General features: G+C 48.2%; 1 protein-coding gene across 6 annotated transcripts; it reads right to left on the reverse strand.

Moving 5' to 3' along the window:
- Positions 1 to 1,742: 1,742 nt before the first annotated feature.
- FAM110D (family with sequence similarity 110 member D) lies at positions 1,743 to 11,663 on the reverse strand. Of its 6 annotated transcripts, XM_079989296.1 has the most exons (4): positions 11,534 to 11,628; positions 11,259 to 11,395; positions 10,245 to 10,393; positions 1,743 to 4,678 (listed from the first exon to the last, which is right to left on the reverse strand). In XM_079989296.1, the coding sequence occupies exon 4, from the start codon at positions 4,345 to 4,347 to the stop codon at positions 3,295 to 3,297; it is 1,053 nt and encodes a 350-aa protein (XP_079845422.1). In that variant the 5' UTR covers positions 4,348 to 4,678; positions 10,245 to 10,393; positions 11,259 to 11,395; positions 11,534 to 11,628; the 3' UTR covers positions 1,743 to 3,294. The 6 variants fall into 6 exon arrangements, with proteins under 6 accessions (XP_079845422.1, XP_079845421.1, XP_079845424.1 ...); XM_079989295.1 differs by lacking the exon at positions 11,259 to 11,395 and having other exon boundaries at positions 11,534 to 11,631; XM_079989298.1 differs by lacking the exon at positions 10,245 to 10,393 and having other exon boundaries at positions 1,743 to 4,633.
- Between the last annotated feature and the right edge of the window lie 2,847 nt (positions 11,664 to 14,510).

The following is a 14,510-nucleotide window of genomic DNA, read 5'->3' on the forward strand; positions in this document are numbered from 1 at the left end:
GTGTTGGCTGCCCCATTTGCTCTGTGGCCAGTCTCCACTGGATATGAGAATCAACAGACAATGAGAGAGGGGGCTTCCCATATCAAGTGGAGACTGGCCAGTTAAACCACTTTAAGACTGGATCTGCAGTGGCAACCAAAATACATGGATGACAAAGTTGCAGACGCCGTTCTATTGAATGTCACCCAGCTGTTCAGGAGAAAGTTGGAAGAGACTGAATTCCACTTTAGTTGTAGCTGAAGATTAGGGGTGCAGCTGAAAACAAGAGGAAACCAATCACAGGGTATTGAAGTAAAAGGTTCAGGGTGGAATGGATCAGGTTGTGCTTGTGTTTTTAGGGCTGTGCTGAAATTTATCAGAAAATAATTTTCTGGCAAATTTTTGAATTCAATCTCTTCCAACTTTCTCCTGAATAATTTAGTCTGTGTAATTTAGTCTGCTTCTACTAATTATGGGGAGCTTATGCAGGGCCCTGAAGGTCGTTAGAAATCCAGTTCAGCAGTCCTTTGGGCTTCTGAGATTTGCATTCTTCAAACACTTCAAAAACATGTTCTGCAATCATGAGGGCTAGAAACTTGGGTTTGTTTTAATATGAAATCCAAGATTCTCAGGAGGTGGATTTGAAGAGAATCCTGCTAGTCTCCCAAGAAAAGGCAGGTACAGTCTTGACATAAGATGATCTTCCTGTATTCCTAGGGCTGCCACAAGGTGGCAGTATTTGTACAGTCTCGGGAAGCAAAAGAGGAACACCTAGGACTCAAGCTATACAGCTGAAAATAAAACGTTTTGAATGTGTTGTAAAGTTCAATATACAATTGTGACACTAGATGGCAACTGTGAGCTATAGCAAATTCAATGCATTTTTCAAAACGGTTTTTAAAAAAACATTTTCACAACCCAACCATTGGGCAAAATGAGGCAGCTGCCTCGGGGGGGGGGCGGGCAGATGCTGAGGGGTGTTAGAGTGTATAAAACCCTGCATGTTGCATGTCCTGCCGTTAAACTAGCTGTGGAGAGATACCAGCATGATACTCATGGATGGCAAGGTACCCACCAGTACTGCCTATGGTGCCCACAAAAGGTTTCAGTAACTATCCCCTCAGAACCCCACAGTGCACAAGAGACCCCTTGCTCTTCCTGCTCGGTTCCTATTTGCACTGGATCAGCCCCACCTACAATGAAAATGCCCCCTGAAGCAGCCCCACATTTCACTGTCTACCTTCCTAACCATTATGAAAAGAGAAGAGGTACAAAGAGCTTCTCTCTGTGGTCATATGTGGCAGTGGGCAGCATAGGTACCTTTCCCTCTCTGAAGTGCCAGCTAATGGGAGTTGCCCCATTATTTTGTGGTCTAGCCTCATTTTCTGTGCTTTCAGATGGGGTAGCCATTTTGTGTTCTGCCACGCCTCACAGCAGCCATTTTGTGATGGGCACCCATGACACTTGCTCAAAATTCCAAATGCACCCACTGGCCCCAAAGGGTTGAAAACCCTTAATAGTAGCCTGATGTCCCCAACTGCAGTGCAGGATGTTGCCTTTTTGAACCCAGTCCCTTGACCAAAGACGACCTAGCAGCTGTCCTAACTGTTTCACTCAAGCTTCATAGAGGGATGCTGGAGATGAGGAACCCATAGTTGAAGGAGATGATTGGACTAGATGACCCTCGGGATTCCTTCAAACCCTGCAATTCTTTAATTCTATAAGTTATGACATTTCTGCCAGAAACCTTCGACATGGAGCAATTCTTCAAAAAGCTTCACTTTTATTAAGAATTCAGAGACAGAGGTAACATTTCTTAATTGTAAATAAGATGTTAGCTGGCCCTCAGGAGGACCCATCAGTTTCAGATCAACGATGACTTTGTTCTGCTTTGCACCGTTGGAAGCAGTCCGCCTCTGAATACGAGTTGCTGGGAATCACAACTGGGGAGAGTGATGTTGTGCTCAGGCCCTGCTTGTGGGCTTCCACGAAGGCACCTGGTTGGCCACTGTGAGAACAGGATGCTGGACTACTTGGGCCATTGGCCTGATCCAGCAGGACACTTCTTATGTTCATGGCCGATCACTGAGAAAAAGGTTGAGCGCTTCTATTAATACCCATTCATAAAGCTAATCCCATCATCCTGAGCTATCAAAGCTAGTTCTGAAAACAAGGAAAGAGATACAAACATGGGTTTTGCTTTGAATATCTGAAGAATGTCTGAGGAAGGAAGGCACAGAAGGAAAGAGAATTGGGTGCAGCACTGGGGGCCTGCCCTAGAGATTGTGCCAGTTCAGAAATTGCTCCTGTTCTTCCTGCTTACATTTCATGGAATGGCTCAGTATAGTCAAGGGCCTGGCAACCACAAAATGTTTCTCCCAGACTGCATGAAAACCACACAGCCTGGACTGGGGCTTGTATACACCCCACTAGCCACAGTGGTGGTTCTCTGGCAGCTTGTTGCGTGAAAACATAGAAGGGCTAAGCCTGAGAAGTGCTTTGTAACACTAATGATCTCCTGTTGTTCACGTTTGCATCACACACCTCCACAGAACTTTGGGGTTATCCCAAGAGATGCTCTGGTTGTAACTTCATAACAACCCTGTGAGGTAGGCTAGACAAAATGCATATGACTGGCTCAGGGTCTCCCAGGCAGGTTCATGGGGGATTTGAACCCAAGCCTTCCCTATCCAACACTCTAACCCCCTACAACATGCTCGCTGTTGATAACTGTGGGAGGGGAAGATTTACCCATATTCCTGCATGGGGAACTTGTGGCTCTCCAGGTATCATTGAACTCCAACTCCTATCAACCTCAGTCCACATCCACACAGCCAAGAGTCAGGAATGATGGGAAATGTAGTCCAGCAATATCTGGGGAACCACAGGTTCCCCATCGCTGCTGTAGAACGTATAATTTATATGCTGGTCACCACTACTTATAGCGGGGAAAGAGAGGAGGAAAATTATTTGTCCCAAACCCCCAAATTTTGCCCTCATAATTTAGGCCTCAGTTGAAAATCACGTTGGTCCTGACATGTGTATCCCTTTCTACCTCACAGGCATATTTGCATACAGGCAATGCAGGACTGTTTTAAACAGCACCCATCATACACCAATTGCCATAATTCCATGGTGAGAGACACTCCCTGTTTGGCTTCCTATGATGGGAATGTTGCCATCATCAAGATGGCAAGAACTGGGCCCTCACTTAGGCACATGACTGGCACTTGCAAGGTTACAGGAACAGCGAGGCCCAGCCGCCTGGCCCTCCCTTTCCTGTGATAAGAATTGCATTTGAGACCATGTTTCCATTCACACAGTGGACTCCTTGGCCACAGACAGGGCCTGCTGGCAGCTGTACAGCCATTTAATGACACGGGCATTTCGCTCAATGACAGAGACCGATGTGAGTGGCTTCTCGCTCAGCTCTTCCACAGACAGCTCCTCTTCGTTGAGTGAGAGACAGTCATGCTCAGAACTGGCTGACCCCACACTCCCCAGGACCACACAGGAGGACCCCAATTCCCAGCTCCCCGGCTTGAACCGCTCAGCTCCCAGCATCTCCACCAGGTTCTGGTCCAAGCCGCAGTAGTTAAAAAAACGCTCTTTCTCCGAGAGAGGGAGAGAATAACTTGGTGCCAGCTCTTTCTTGGAGTCAGATGGTTCTGGGCTCATGGAAGAAGAGGTTTGGTCCATAACCAGCTGGGAGCTAGGCTGGTGTCCCAAGCTGCGTTCAGAAGCACGTCCCACGGACGCCCTCATTAGAATGCCTACTGAACTTATTGTCCTTGTTTCCTCCTTTTCTGCCGGCACCCAGACCATGGAGGTTTCTTCCTGCGTGACTTGTAGCTGTCCATTTCCCAACATGCCTCTAGAGGAAGGGGAGGCACCATGCCCATCTCTCAACGGGCCTTGAAACAGCCGCCTCACTAGGCTGTAGCCTTTGGTGTTCTCCTTGTTGACAGCCGAACAGTCCCGTTTCTGCCGGTAGATGACAAGCGAATCAGGCCTCAGCATGCGCCTGCCGCCCCCTCTCCGTGCTATGGGCGACTGAGGAGAAGGAGGCACCTTCTTGGGCCCAAGGCCATCTTGGCCTACCTGAGAGAACTCGCCTTGTTGGTGGAGGGTCAAGGCTCTTCTGCCACAAGCAGGTGACTGGAAAGTGTAGCAGAGCAGCACTGGCTCTTGGCGACTGTTGATGACTTGTTGGGATTTGACGTATTTGGCTTTATCGGCCTCCAGCCTTTCCACGGCACTTGGGGTCCGCCCCCCGGTACTCCCCTCCAGCTGCTTACGGAGGTAGTCGGGCCCTCGGTTGAGCAGCCCAAGAGGGGAAAGTCCTTCTCCGGGAGACAGAGGCCTCATTTTATGTCCACAGTACTGGGATAATGAGCAACCTTCAGTTTCAGAAGGAGAGTTGTGAGGAGACTTTGCGATGTCAAAGTATCTCTGGGAAATTGGGATGGTTGCCAGAGCTTTGCCGTGAACTGGGCAATAGGTTAAGTTGGTGGTTTTACCACTCTAGGTTTTGGCTGACTTCTTCAGAATCCGCAGCTGAACTCCTATGGCAGCGCTTGTAACCAGCTTCCTGCTTCCTACTTCCTGTCATTAAAAGTTCAGTCACACTGTGAAGATTAGGAAAATTCCTTTTCTGTGAATAGAGGAGTGGGTGGGTATCAACAGGTCAACAGTTGCCCTAGAAGCAGAGAAGGTGGTCAATTAGTGAAATAATATCTGTCAGAGGAAATGACTCTAGAAAGAATGGAACAGTTGGTGACTAACAATAATAATCCTAGCAGTGAATGATTTTTGTTGAATGAGGTGAGCAGTTGTTGGTGGTGATACACAGTTGACATATAACTGATTCGGTGAATTGCAATGTTTTGACTCAGGCTACATCCACACAGTACAGTGGCACCTCTGGTTGCGAACGGGATCAGTTCTGGAGGCCCGTTCGCAACATGAAAAGCCTGCAACCTGAAGCGCCATATCTGCGTAGGTGCGTGGCACGATTTGGCGCTTCTGCGCATGCGCGAGCGGTGAAACCCAGAAGTAACCCTTTCCGGTACTTCCGGGTCGCCACGGGACACAACCTGAAAAGATGTAACATGAAGCAAACGTAACATGAGGTATGACTATATGTTTAAAGCACTATGATACACTTTAACAGCTATAGCTTCTCCTAAAGCATCCCAGGAACTGTAGTTTGTTAAGGTTTCTGACAGTTATTAGGAGACCCCTATTCCCCTCAGAGAGCTACCATTCCTTATGCCATTTAAATGGAAATTGCTATCAGCAATGAGTTTTCTATGCTGTCCCTCATTCTGAGGAAAACTAAGCCAAGGAATCTTGCACCGCTCAGAGGCTGGGGTGGCATGCAACAATATTGACCCTCCAGAGAGGTGACTCACAGTCGTGGAAGCATGAGCAGGAGAAGAATTTCAGTTTTGTGTTCTAGCATCAAAAGACTCTGTATGTGAAAACCAGGCCAATGCACCTGCCCCAAGGAAGATGCAGCCAAGAGCCAAGACAAAACTCTAGACAGCAGCACTTGAAGTGGGAATGACCCGACCAGGAAAAGGAAACTCTGCTGGGCATGTTGTCAAAGGGCTCTGATTTTTTTGTGCTGAGGTTCCAAAAGGAAACAAAGCAGGAAAAAATAAAGGGGCCAGAAATCTTATCTTTACGGTCTCAGCCGTCCACAGAACAAAGCAAACTCTGCCAGGGAAAAGGGTATCTTTGCACTCCCCTCCAGGCGGTCAGTTATAGGAAGGAGGAGACAGCGGGAGGTTGGAAAAAGTCACTACAGTGTCATGGATTCGCCTTCGCTTCTAGGCAGCTTGGAATAATCTAAAGGGATTTTGGCTGACGCGGGACCTTGATGTCCACTTCCTTTTCAGAAAGAAATGCCAAGAAACTCGGGAGGTGCCTTTGGACAGGATGGCTTGCCTTTGATCTCAGGGCTAGCAGGGCAGAGCTTGGAGGAATCTGATGAGTCCAGGGGAGAGGCAGAGAGGAAATATGGCAGGTCACTGGTGGAACCTCATTGGTAAGACCCACTAATCCATTGGCTAAGCATGGCAGAATTGGGAGCGTACTGGCTTGTCAGATTTCATGACTGCTAGCCTAGGGTCTAGGGCCCTTCCAGACTGATGGGGATCGTGTGTGTGCGCAGGTTTATTCTGCAGCAGTGTGGCATGTCATTAACACATTAATAGGGCATTAGTGGTGGATTTGCACTGAAATGTCCATGCACCAGTCCCCTTTATTAGTTGTTCTGCGGTGCTTCCCCAATGTTATTACATTCATTGCCATCTGAAAGCGCAGATCCAGCCTCCAAGGAACGCATTGCTGCTGCCATTGTGGCAACAACAGCACTCCTTGGCCTCTTGGTGAATTGGAGGCTCTGATGGTCTCCTCCCAGCTCTAGGGAGGAAATGGTGCAATCTCCTGGGCTCTGCACCTGCCTGGCATAATTCAGAGCCAGGCCCCTTTCCCCCTCCCCCCTGCAATGGCCTTTGATTCCCACTTCAACCACTGGCTACGGTTGATTTGACTGCCTCAAAGAATTCTGGGAATTACATCTCTATGAGGGGTAAACTACAGGGCCCAGAATTCTTTGAGGTGGGAGAATACAGTGGTGCCCCGCAAGACGAATGCCTCGCAAGACGGAAAACTCGCTAGACGAAAGAGTTTTCCGTTTTGGAGGTGCTTCGCAAAACGAATTTCCTATGGGCTTGCTTCGCAAGACGAAAATGTCTTGCGAGTTCCTGTGGTTTTTTCCCCCTTTCCCCCCTTTTTTCTAAGCCGCTAAGCTGCTTATCCGCTTATCCGCTAAGCCGCTAAAAGCCGCTAAACCGCTAATAGCGCTAATCCGCTAAGCCGTCAATGGGCTTGCTTTGCAAGACGAAAAAACCGCTAGACGAAGAGAATCGCGGAACGGATTCTTTTCGTCTTGCGAGGCACCACTGTACATGCTTTAAAGGTACAACGTGTACACAGCTAGATTGATAATCTTAGAATCATAGAGCTGTAGAGTTGGAAGGAACCACAAGCGACATCTAGTTCAGCCCTTTGCAAGGCAGGAATCTTTTGCCCAACATGGGGCTTGAATTCATGACCCAGAGATTAAGAGTCTTATGCTCTACTAACTGAGCTATCCCTTGAGTCGTTTTTAAGCTGCTACCTCACCTAAAAACCAGCATATAGGCAAATATATTTTTTTGTCTTATTCTCACGTCCTTCCTGTTGGAACAATGCACATCTTTGTTGTTGTGCAGACTATTAATATAATTTGATATAGCTGGGATCTCGGCAGGCCTTAACCAGGTCCCAGCACTTAGTTCAGAGGTGGCAAATGCCTCCCCCTCTTTCACTCCTCCCACCCAGTAGGAATCACAGAGGGTTACTTCTCTATTAGGAAAGACACAAATGGTTCAGCAACAGCCACTTCATCATACACAGGGGGTGCTCAGAACAGAAGAGTAAATGGGATTCACACCAAATATCTGGCACATGCTAAGTAGCCCAAAGCCATTTGTCTCTGGGAAATGCAATGAGTATGTCCTTGCTAGACTTAAAGAGTTCTCAGAAACAAATAAAAAAAGCCACACTTGGCCACTTGTTTTCGCAAATAATGTGTGGTGTAAATAGCAAGGCTGGGGGGGGGCACTTTTGGAACCTAGGAAGCTGCTGAGACCTTTGGTCCATCTAGCTGCGTATTATCTGTGCTGACAGCAGCAGCTCTCCAGGGTTTTGGGACAGGGGACATTCCCAGCCTCACCTAGAGATGCCAGGATGGAACCTGAAACCTCTTGCCGGCAAATCATGCACTCTCCCAATGAGCTACGGCCCTAAACATAAAGTGAGATTCTAGTCCTCATCGTTCTGAATAAAGGTCTGAGATAAATAGGAACATAAGGCAGCTGTCATACACTGAGTCAGGCCTTTGTCCATCCAGCTCAATTAAACAGGTCAGTGTAGATCCAGCCTGGCTCTTTCTCCTGACCGCATGGGCTTGTCTAGGAACCGAACTCAGGGCCCTCTTGAACCCAAAGCAAGAATCCTACTCCTTGAAGACCAACAAACAATACTGAGGTCGATGGACCAATGGTCTGAACTTCCTATGGATGCAGTTCTCAAATGTAGCTCCCTAGAGAACTAGGCCAGGGCTTTTTGTCATCCATGCTATTCAAGATGCCTTAACTGCAAATATTGGGGGAAGGGGCGGGTTTCAAAGGAGAAGTTTCATATACGGAGAACATTTATTCTGTCACCAAACTGTGCATGACTAATTCATCTTATTTAGTAAAAATTATACATAAAACCTCTCATTGTTTTATATGAGAATGAATAGGGCCACCTAAAACCCACCCAGTGAAAGCTATTATCCTCCGGGGATGCCATGATAGACAGGTCTTCAAACACAGCTTCTGCAAGTGGCTTGAGCAACTGTCTGGCTCCTTGAGTCACCCCAAATGTGAGTCCAATGTTAATCCTTACGCAATCAGCCATGTCAGCTTTCTTGTAGCTTCCCAGCCCTATTGCAAGAGGAGAGGAAGCTGCAGAGGGTCCCCATTGCTCCACCCCTTGTAGCAAAAAGACCAGCTGTTTCCTGAGCTATCTGCTACCCACTGCCTCTCCCTTCCTCTTTGCCTTGTGCAACTTTTTACTTTTGTCTTTACTTTTTGTCTTTTTGCCCATGGTTTTGGGCAAAGAGCAGCATTAAGGGCCCCTCCAGACCGAGGTTTTATTGGGGGTGTATTATTTAAGCCGCAGAAGATGTGCTGATTGGAAGTGCAGCAGTGTAACTTTGGCAGGAGCAAAGAATATCGAAAGCAGGATTGCATATGGCTGCCCCAATATCATCATGAATGCTGAATAAAAGGGACATCTAGAAGGGGCCCTAAGTATATCTGGTTATCAGTACAAAGAGAGAAATTGCACATCCTGGAAAAGGCCCAGATTCCTTTGTGCAGCCCCTTGAGTGATGCCCCTTTCCTTATACTGGGTCTCCTGCAGAGCCAGCCTTGCACCAGACAGAGTGTCAGATGCTGGGGAGACTGCTTCTCCAGCGCCCCAACTCCTAGTCATTCCCACCGTTCTGAGCTGGCACCTTAGTAGGGCTTCCTCCAGACAACGTATTTATCAATCATTCCTCCTGGCTGTGGGATGTTTTCATGTCTCCTTGTTAATAATCCACTCACCTCACCCTGCCAAAGCATTTCCTGTCACTTTCCAAACCGCAAAAAACTCCAGTATGGATAACCTTAGGTAGGCCACCATCTTTCATCATGTCCTTCCCTTCAACCCCAGGGAAATAATAATATTAGATTGGCATATAGGGTTTGGGGAAGGATTGCCAAGATAATTTATGCTTTAAGCACAGAATAACCTGTAGAGTTGAAAAGGTCCAGCCCCCAACCCCTGCAATGCAGAAATATTTTGCCCAACATGGGGCTCAAACCCATGATTAAGTGCCTCATGCCCTACAGACTGAGCTAGCCCAGCACTTAATAAAAGTGCTCTATAGGAAGACCGGGTCCTGCTTTTGATACTGGGCCCTTCCACACTATGTATTTAAAGCAGTATCATGCCACTTTAAACCATCATGGCTTCCCCGCAAAGGATGCTGGGAATTATACTTTGGTAAGGGTGTTGAGAGTTGGTGTTTTTGGGGGGGGAGGCTATTCCCCTCTCACAGCTACAACCCCCAGAGTTTCCTGAGAAGAGGAATCAATCGCTAAAGCATGCATGAAATTGTAGCCTTATTATTGTGTCCATTACATGCTGTAGAATACAAGCATGGGGTTGGGGTGGGTTTTTGGAAGACGCCTGTGCATGAATTTGTTTTATGTGTGTAGATCAGTGCATGCTGACCAACGCACAGTCTTTGCACACCCAACCGTCTAGAGGAGCCCTCAGAGAGCCAGGATTGGCTGCAGCCGCCCATCATTTTTTTACTCTGTGGCAAAGCAAAAAACCTGATTCCTTGCTGCCACGCACTCTGTAGGCTGACCCCAAGAGGAGGACACCCACCTCCTTGCAAAGGTCAGCCAGCTTTCTCCCTAGGATGCCAGGAGAGAAGTCATCCTCTCCAGGCTACAGAACCAGACCCCCCAATTACGGCTGAACTTTTTGCCTCTTGAATCCACAGCTATAAATAAGCACGCCTGGGGCAAGCAGCCTCCCTCCTCCCTGCGACACACCCGCCAGAGGCGGGTTTTAACTACAGGGCAGCCCTGGCCAAATGGGATACCTACGTGCAGCGGACTGAGAACTGAGAAGAGAGAAGAACTCCAAGCTCCGTTCCCCCGAGAGGAGGCTAAAAAAGAAAGAGAGTCGCATTCTGGGTTGCTCACCACAGGAAATACCTGCTAGCAAACCAGATGGGTGGTCTGTCCAGCTCTGCCTGTAAGGACAACAATGAAAATGGGGTCTTAAGGCATTAGGAAAATAGAAAGGTGCCTTATATTGAGTGCTCAGCAATGTCTGCACAGACTGGCAGCAGCTTTCCAGTGTTTTAGGTAAGATTCTCTCCCAGCTGTGCCTGGAGATGCTGAGGACTGAACCTGGGGAACCTTACAATATTCTACCACCGTGCTATAGCCCATTTCCAGAGAGTGGCACACAAGTTTATTGCATCCAGTGCTTCTGTACACTAAATCCCATTTTGTCACATGCATATAAAGTGTTTTCCTGAAGTTTGTGCACTGGTCTTTATTGATTGATCTCAGGGATCTGCCTCCTGCCCTTCAGTCGAATTTCTAGGGCAAGTTATAGATTTTCAAAATATATAAAAATGTTAAAAGTGGGCAAAAATACACCAAGAACAGCAGAATCTACAAGAGCAACATCAGCCTAAAAGACACATACAATGCAACGCATCAGCAAAGATCAAATAGATTGCGGCTAAAAGCCTATACACACACGCTTTCGTAGGAGTAAGCTCTATGGAACTGATTGCATGGGATTGCTCTGTAAATTAAATTAAAAGATCTGAGAAAACAAGAAGGTATTCACCTGGTACTCATAAAACCCCGTTGTTTGAACCTCCCCATTTTCTCTACCAAAAGTTATGCTACCACAATGCATTTGTTAGTATTTCTTTACAGTACCACAAGACTCCTATTTGGGGGGGGGGCAGTGCTGGGTTCCTAGAGCTCAAAAATCTACATGTCATCCAAATTCATACAGCACAAGATTCCTTTTGGGAGATTGCCTAGAGCAGGAAGATCCTCAGTTCATCCAAGTTCATAAAGCACACGCACACCTACCTGAGCAGTTAATCAGACATCACCACCGTTCCAAAAAAGTATCTGCTTTGAATGAAGGCGGTCCCAAGTTCCATCCCTGTGGCATCACCAGGTAAGTCTAGGACGGTACCCTGTCTGAAATGCTGGAGAGCCAGCCGCTGCCTGGCAGCACAGAAAATCCTGATGAGCAAATGGTCTGACTCGCTATAAGGATGCTTCCTATGACCCACCCTCGCTGGCCTTGGAGGCAGGGAGCCTCTAGAAGCAGGTAGGGTTATCCCCAAAGAGGCACTCACCTTGCTATCCTGGCCAAAGACATGTCAACGCTGCTTTGCCATCTCCAGCAAAAGATGGCCAGGCAGACGGGGCAAAGTGAGCTCAGCAGCTGCAGCAGCAGCAGCAGCAACAGGCTGGCTGGTAAATATGGGCTGCCAGGGCAGGAAGACACAAACAAGCTCCCTCCCTCCCCTGCCTTAACCCTTTCTGAACTGAGCTGCCCCAGGCATGATGCTATTGACCCCTTCCATGCCACAGTCTTTATTGCCCCGCAGAGCCTTCCTGCATTTCTGCCCACAGCATTAACCCTTCCGCTTCTCACACATCCCTCTGTGTTGCGTCAGTGACATTTGTTTTCGGAAATCCAAAAAGCGAGGAGGCCATTTTTGCATGTGCTGCACCTGCAACAAAGGTGTAAAACTGACTTATTGTGTCTGCAAGAAGCTGATGAAGTATAAAGGTAAAGGTAAAGGTACCCCTGCCCGTACAGGCCAGTCTTGACAGACTCTGGGGTTGTGCGCCCATCTCACTTAAGAGGCCAGGGGCCAGCGCTGTCCGGAGACACTTCCGGGTCACGTGGCCAGCGTGACATCGCTGCTCTGGCGAGCCAGAGCCGCACACGGAAACGCCGTTTACCTTCCCGCTGGTAAGCGGTCCCTATTTATCTACTTGCACCCGGAGGTGCTTTCGAACTGCTAGGTTGGCAGGCGCTGGGACCGAGCAGCGGGAGCGCACCCCGCCGCAGGGATTCGAACCGCCGACCTTTCGATCGGCAAGCCCTAGGCGCTGAGGCTTTAACCCACAGCGCCACCTGCGTCAGTATACTGATGGTCAATTCCACATTCAAAGCATGTGTAAAGAACATGGTTCCCACTATGAAGCCTGCAGACTGTAGTTTGTTAAAGGTGCTGGGAACTGCAGCTCTGTCAGGGATAAACCACAGTTCCATATGTGTGTGTGTTTACACACCCACACACCCCTAAATCAAATCTTTTGGGGGTTGTGGAGAAATTTGCAAATTGGAGATACTGCTGTGGGCATGACATTCCCTACAACCAAGCTCACACTTCAGCCTAGTATATAGGATATAGTACAGGGGTTGGCAAAGTTTTTGTGGCTTGGGCCAGTTCACGGTCCCGCAAATGCCGCGGTGGGCTGGAGTGTGTGTGCGTGTGCACATGCATGCGTGTACAAACACTATTTCCAGCACTCCTTCCAGCATGGAGGAGGCATGCGTGCCTGCAGCCAATGGGAAGCCGGCCTGCGTCACGGAAGGCAGTCCCCACGCATGGGAGCCAACCGAGCGGGCGAGAGTCCATGGGTCAGTTAAACAACCCCCATGGGCAGCTTGTGGCTCATGGGCCTTAGGTTGCCAACCCCTGCGATGGTATAACACTTCTTTCAAGCTTAATTTCAGCACAAGGGATGAGTAGGGAGAGGGGACTTTGGGGATAGCAGGAAAGGCCTTTTTTGGGCATATGTGTGTCCACAGGTGCCATGGCAAGCCTTGATGCCCTGAACAACTTGGGCCCGGAATATCTGGACACCCACCTCCATCCGTACAGACCCTCTTGAATTTTAAGATCAGCAGAGGGGTCCCCTCATGGTAGTCCACCACCCTCAGAAGTGCAATGAATGGCAGCCTGGGAAAGGACTTTCTCTGTGGTTTTTAATCGTATGGTTGTTGTAACCTGTCCTGAGGGCCCCATGGTGAAAGGCTGGTTTAATCAAATAAATAAATAAATGGCCTTGTTGTTGGCATTCATCCGTCTCAGGAGACAATGGAGGAGTGTGCCTTTATGAGCAAAGTGCAACTGTTAGAACGTTGCACCGCCTGCTGTGGCTGTAGAGACCAATACAGGAGAGACATGTTTTGTTGCAGCTGGGGCAGATGAAGGCGTCTGGTTATTCTGCTGCAGGTGTACCATGGTGTTTCAACTCTTTGCACTCCTCCCAGCAGTCATTGTCCTCTGGTCACCACTATGGATACATGACCTGCGTGCCTGCCTGTCTCCAGGCACTGCAGGATGGATAGATCTGCCAGTTTTCCCCCTCGTCAGTTTCTAATATGTTCTATTCTTAAGTTCAGTTCTCCACATTTCCACATAAGTTTAATTTTTTTAAAAAACAACAACCCCCCAAACCTATAAACAAACACATATCCTCATTAAAAATCATCAGCATAAAGTGTACATTTTTATATGATTTTGTCTAACATACACATTTTTGCACCTCAATTATCCCAAATATAAAGCATTCTTGTATGTTCCTTTCACCAACATGTGCATCTCAATGCACACTTTATACTGCTGTGCATTCCCCTCTCTGCCTTCAAATTTTCTCATACACCCTCCTTTTCAAAGCATCCCTGATATAATAAAATCCGGATTGAGGGATGGGAAAGTGTGGGAAGGGAGTCATTTGAAGGAGAACATAAGGTGGAGAACGGAGAATTAATTGAAGTACAGAAAGCTTACTATCCACATCAAATGACAAGTCTGTTTGGGCGAGTGGGGGCCTGCCCTGCTAACCTCAGACAGCTCCCACTGGCCTGCCCTCTTACTTACAACCTGGCATGAGCTGTCAGCTTTCTCCCTCTTCTTAGTATTGCACTTGTAGAACTCAGCAGGGAGGAGAATGGAGACAAAACTAGAAGAAGTTGTCTCTGCCTGTTATTGGCTCTGGCACCACCTACTGGGAGCCTCCCTCCCTATAATGCTACCAGCTCCAGTGGACACCAGCCACTACTTGCCCTGAGATTACGGGACTTGCTGATCAGAAGGTTGGCAGTTCGAATCCCAGCAACGGGGTGAGCTCCCGTTGTTCGGTCCCAGCTCCTGCCCACCTAGCAGTTTGAAAGCACGTCAAAATGCAAGTAGATAAATAGGTACCGCTCCGATGGGAAGATAAACAGCATTTCTGTGCACTGCTTTGGTTTGCCAGAAGCGGCTTAGTCATGCTGGCTACATGACCCGGAAGCTGTCTGCGGACAAACAC

Source organism: Podarcis cretensis (assembly GCF_951804945.1).
Source record: "Podarcis cretensis genome assembly, chromosome: 8".
NCBI lineage: Eukaryota > Metazoa > Chordata > Lepidosauria > Squamata > Lacertidae > Podarcis > Podarcis cretensis.

Excerpts from the sequence above, each read along its gene's own strand:
- FAM110D (XM_079989294.1), bottom strand. The coding sequence starts at position 4,347 with ATGAGGCCTCTGTCTCCCGGAGAAGGACTTTCCCCTCTTGGGCTGCTC.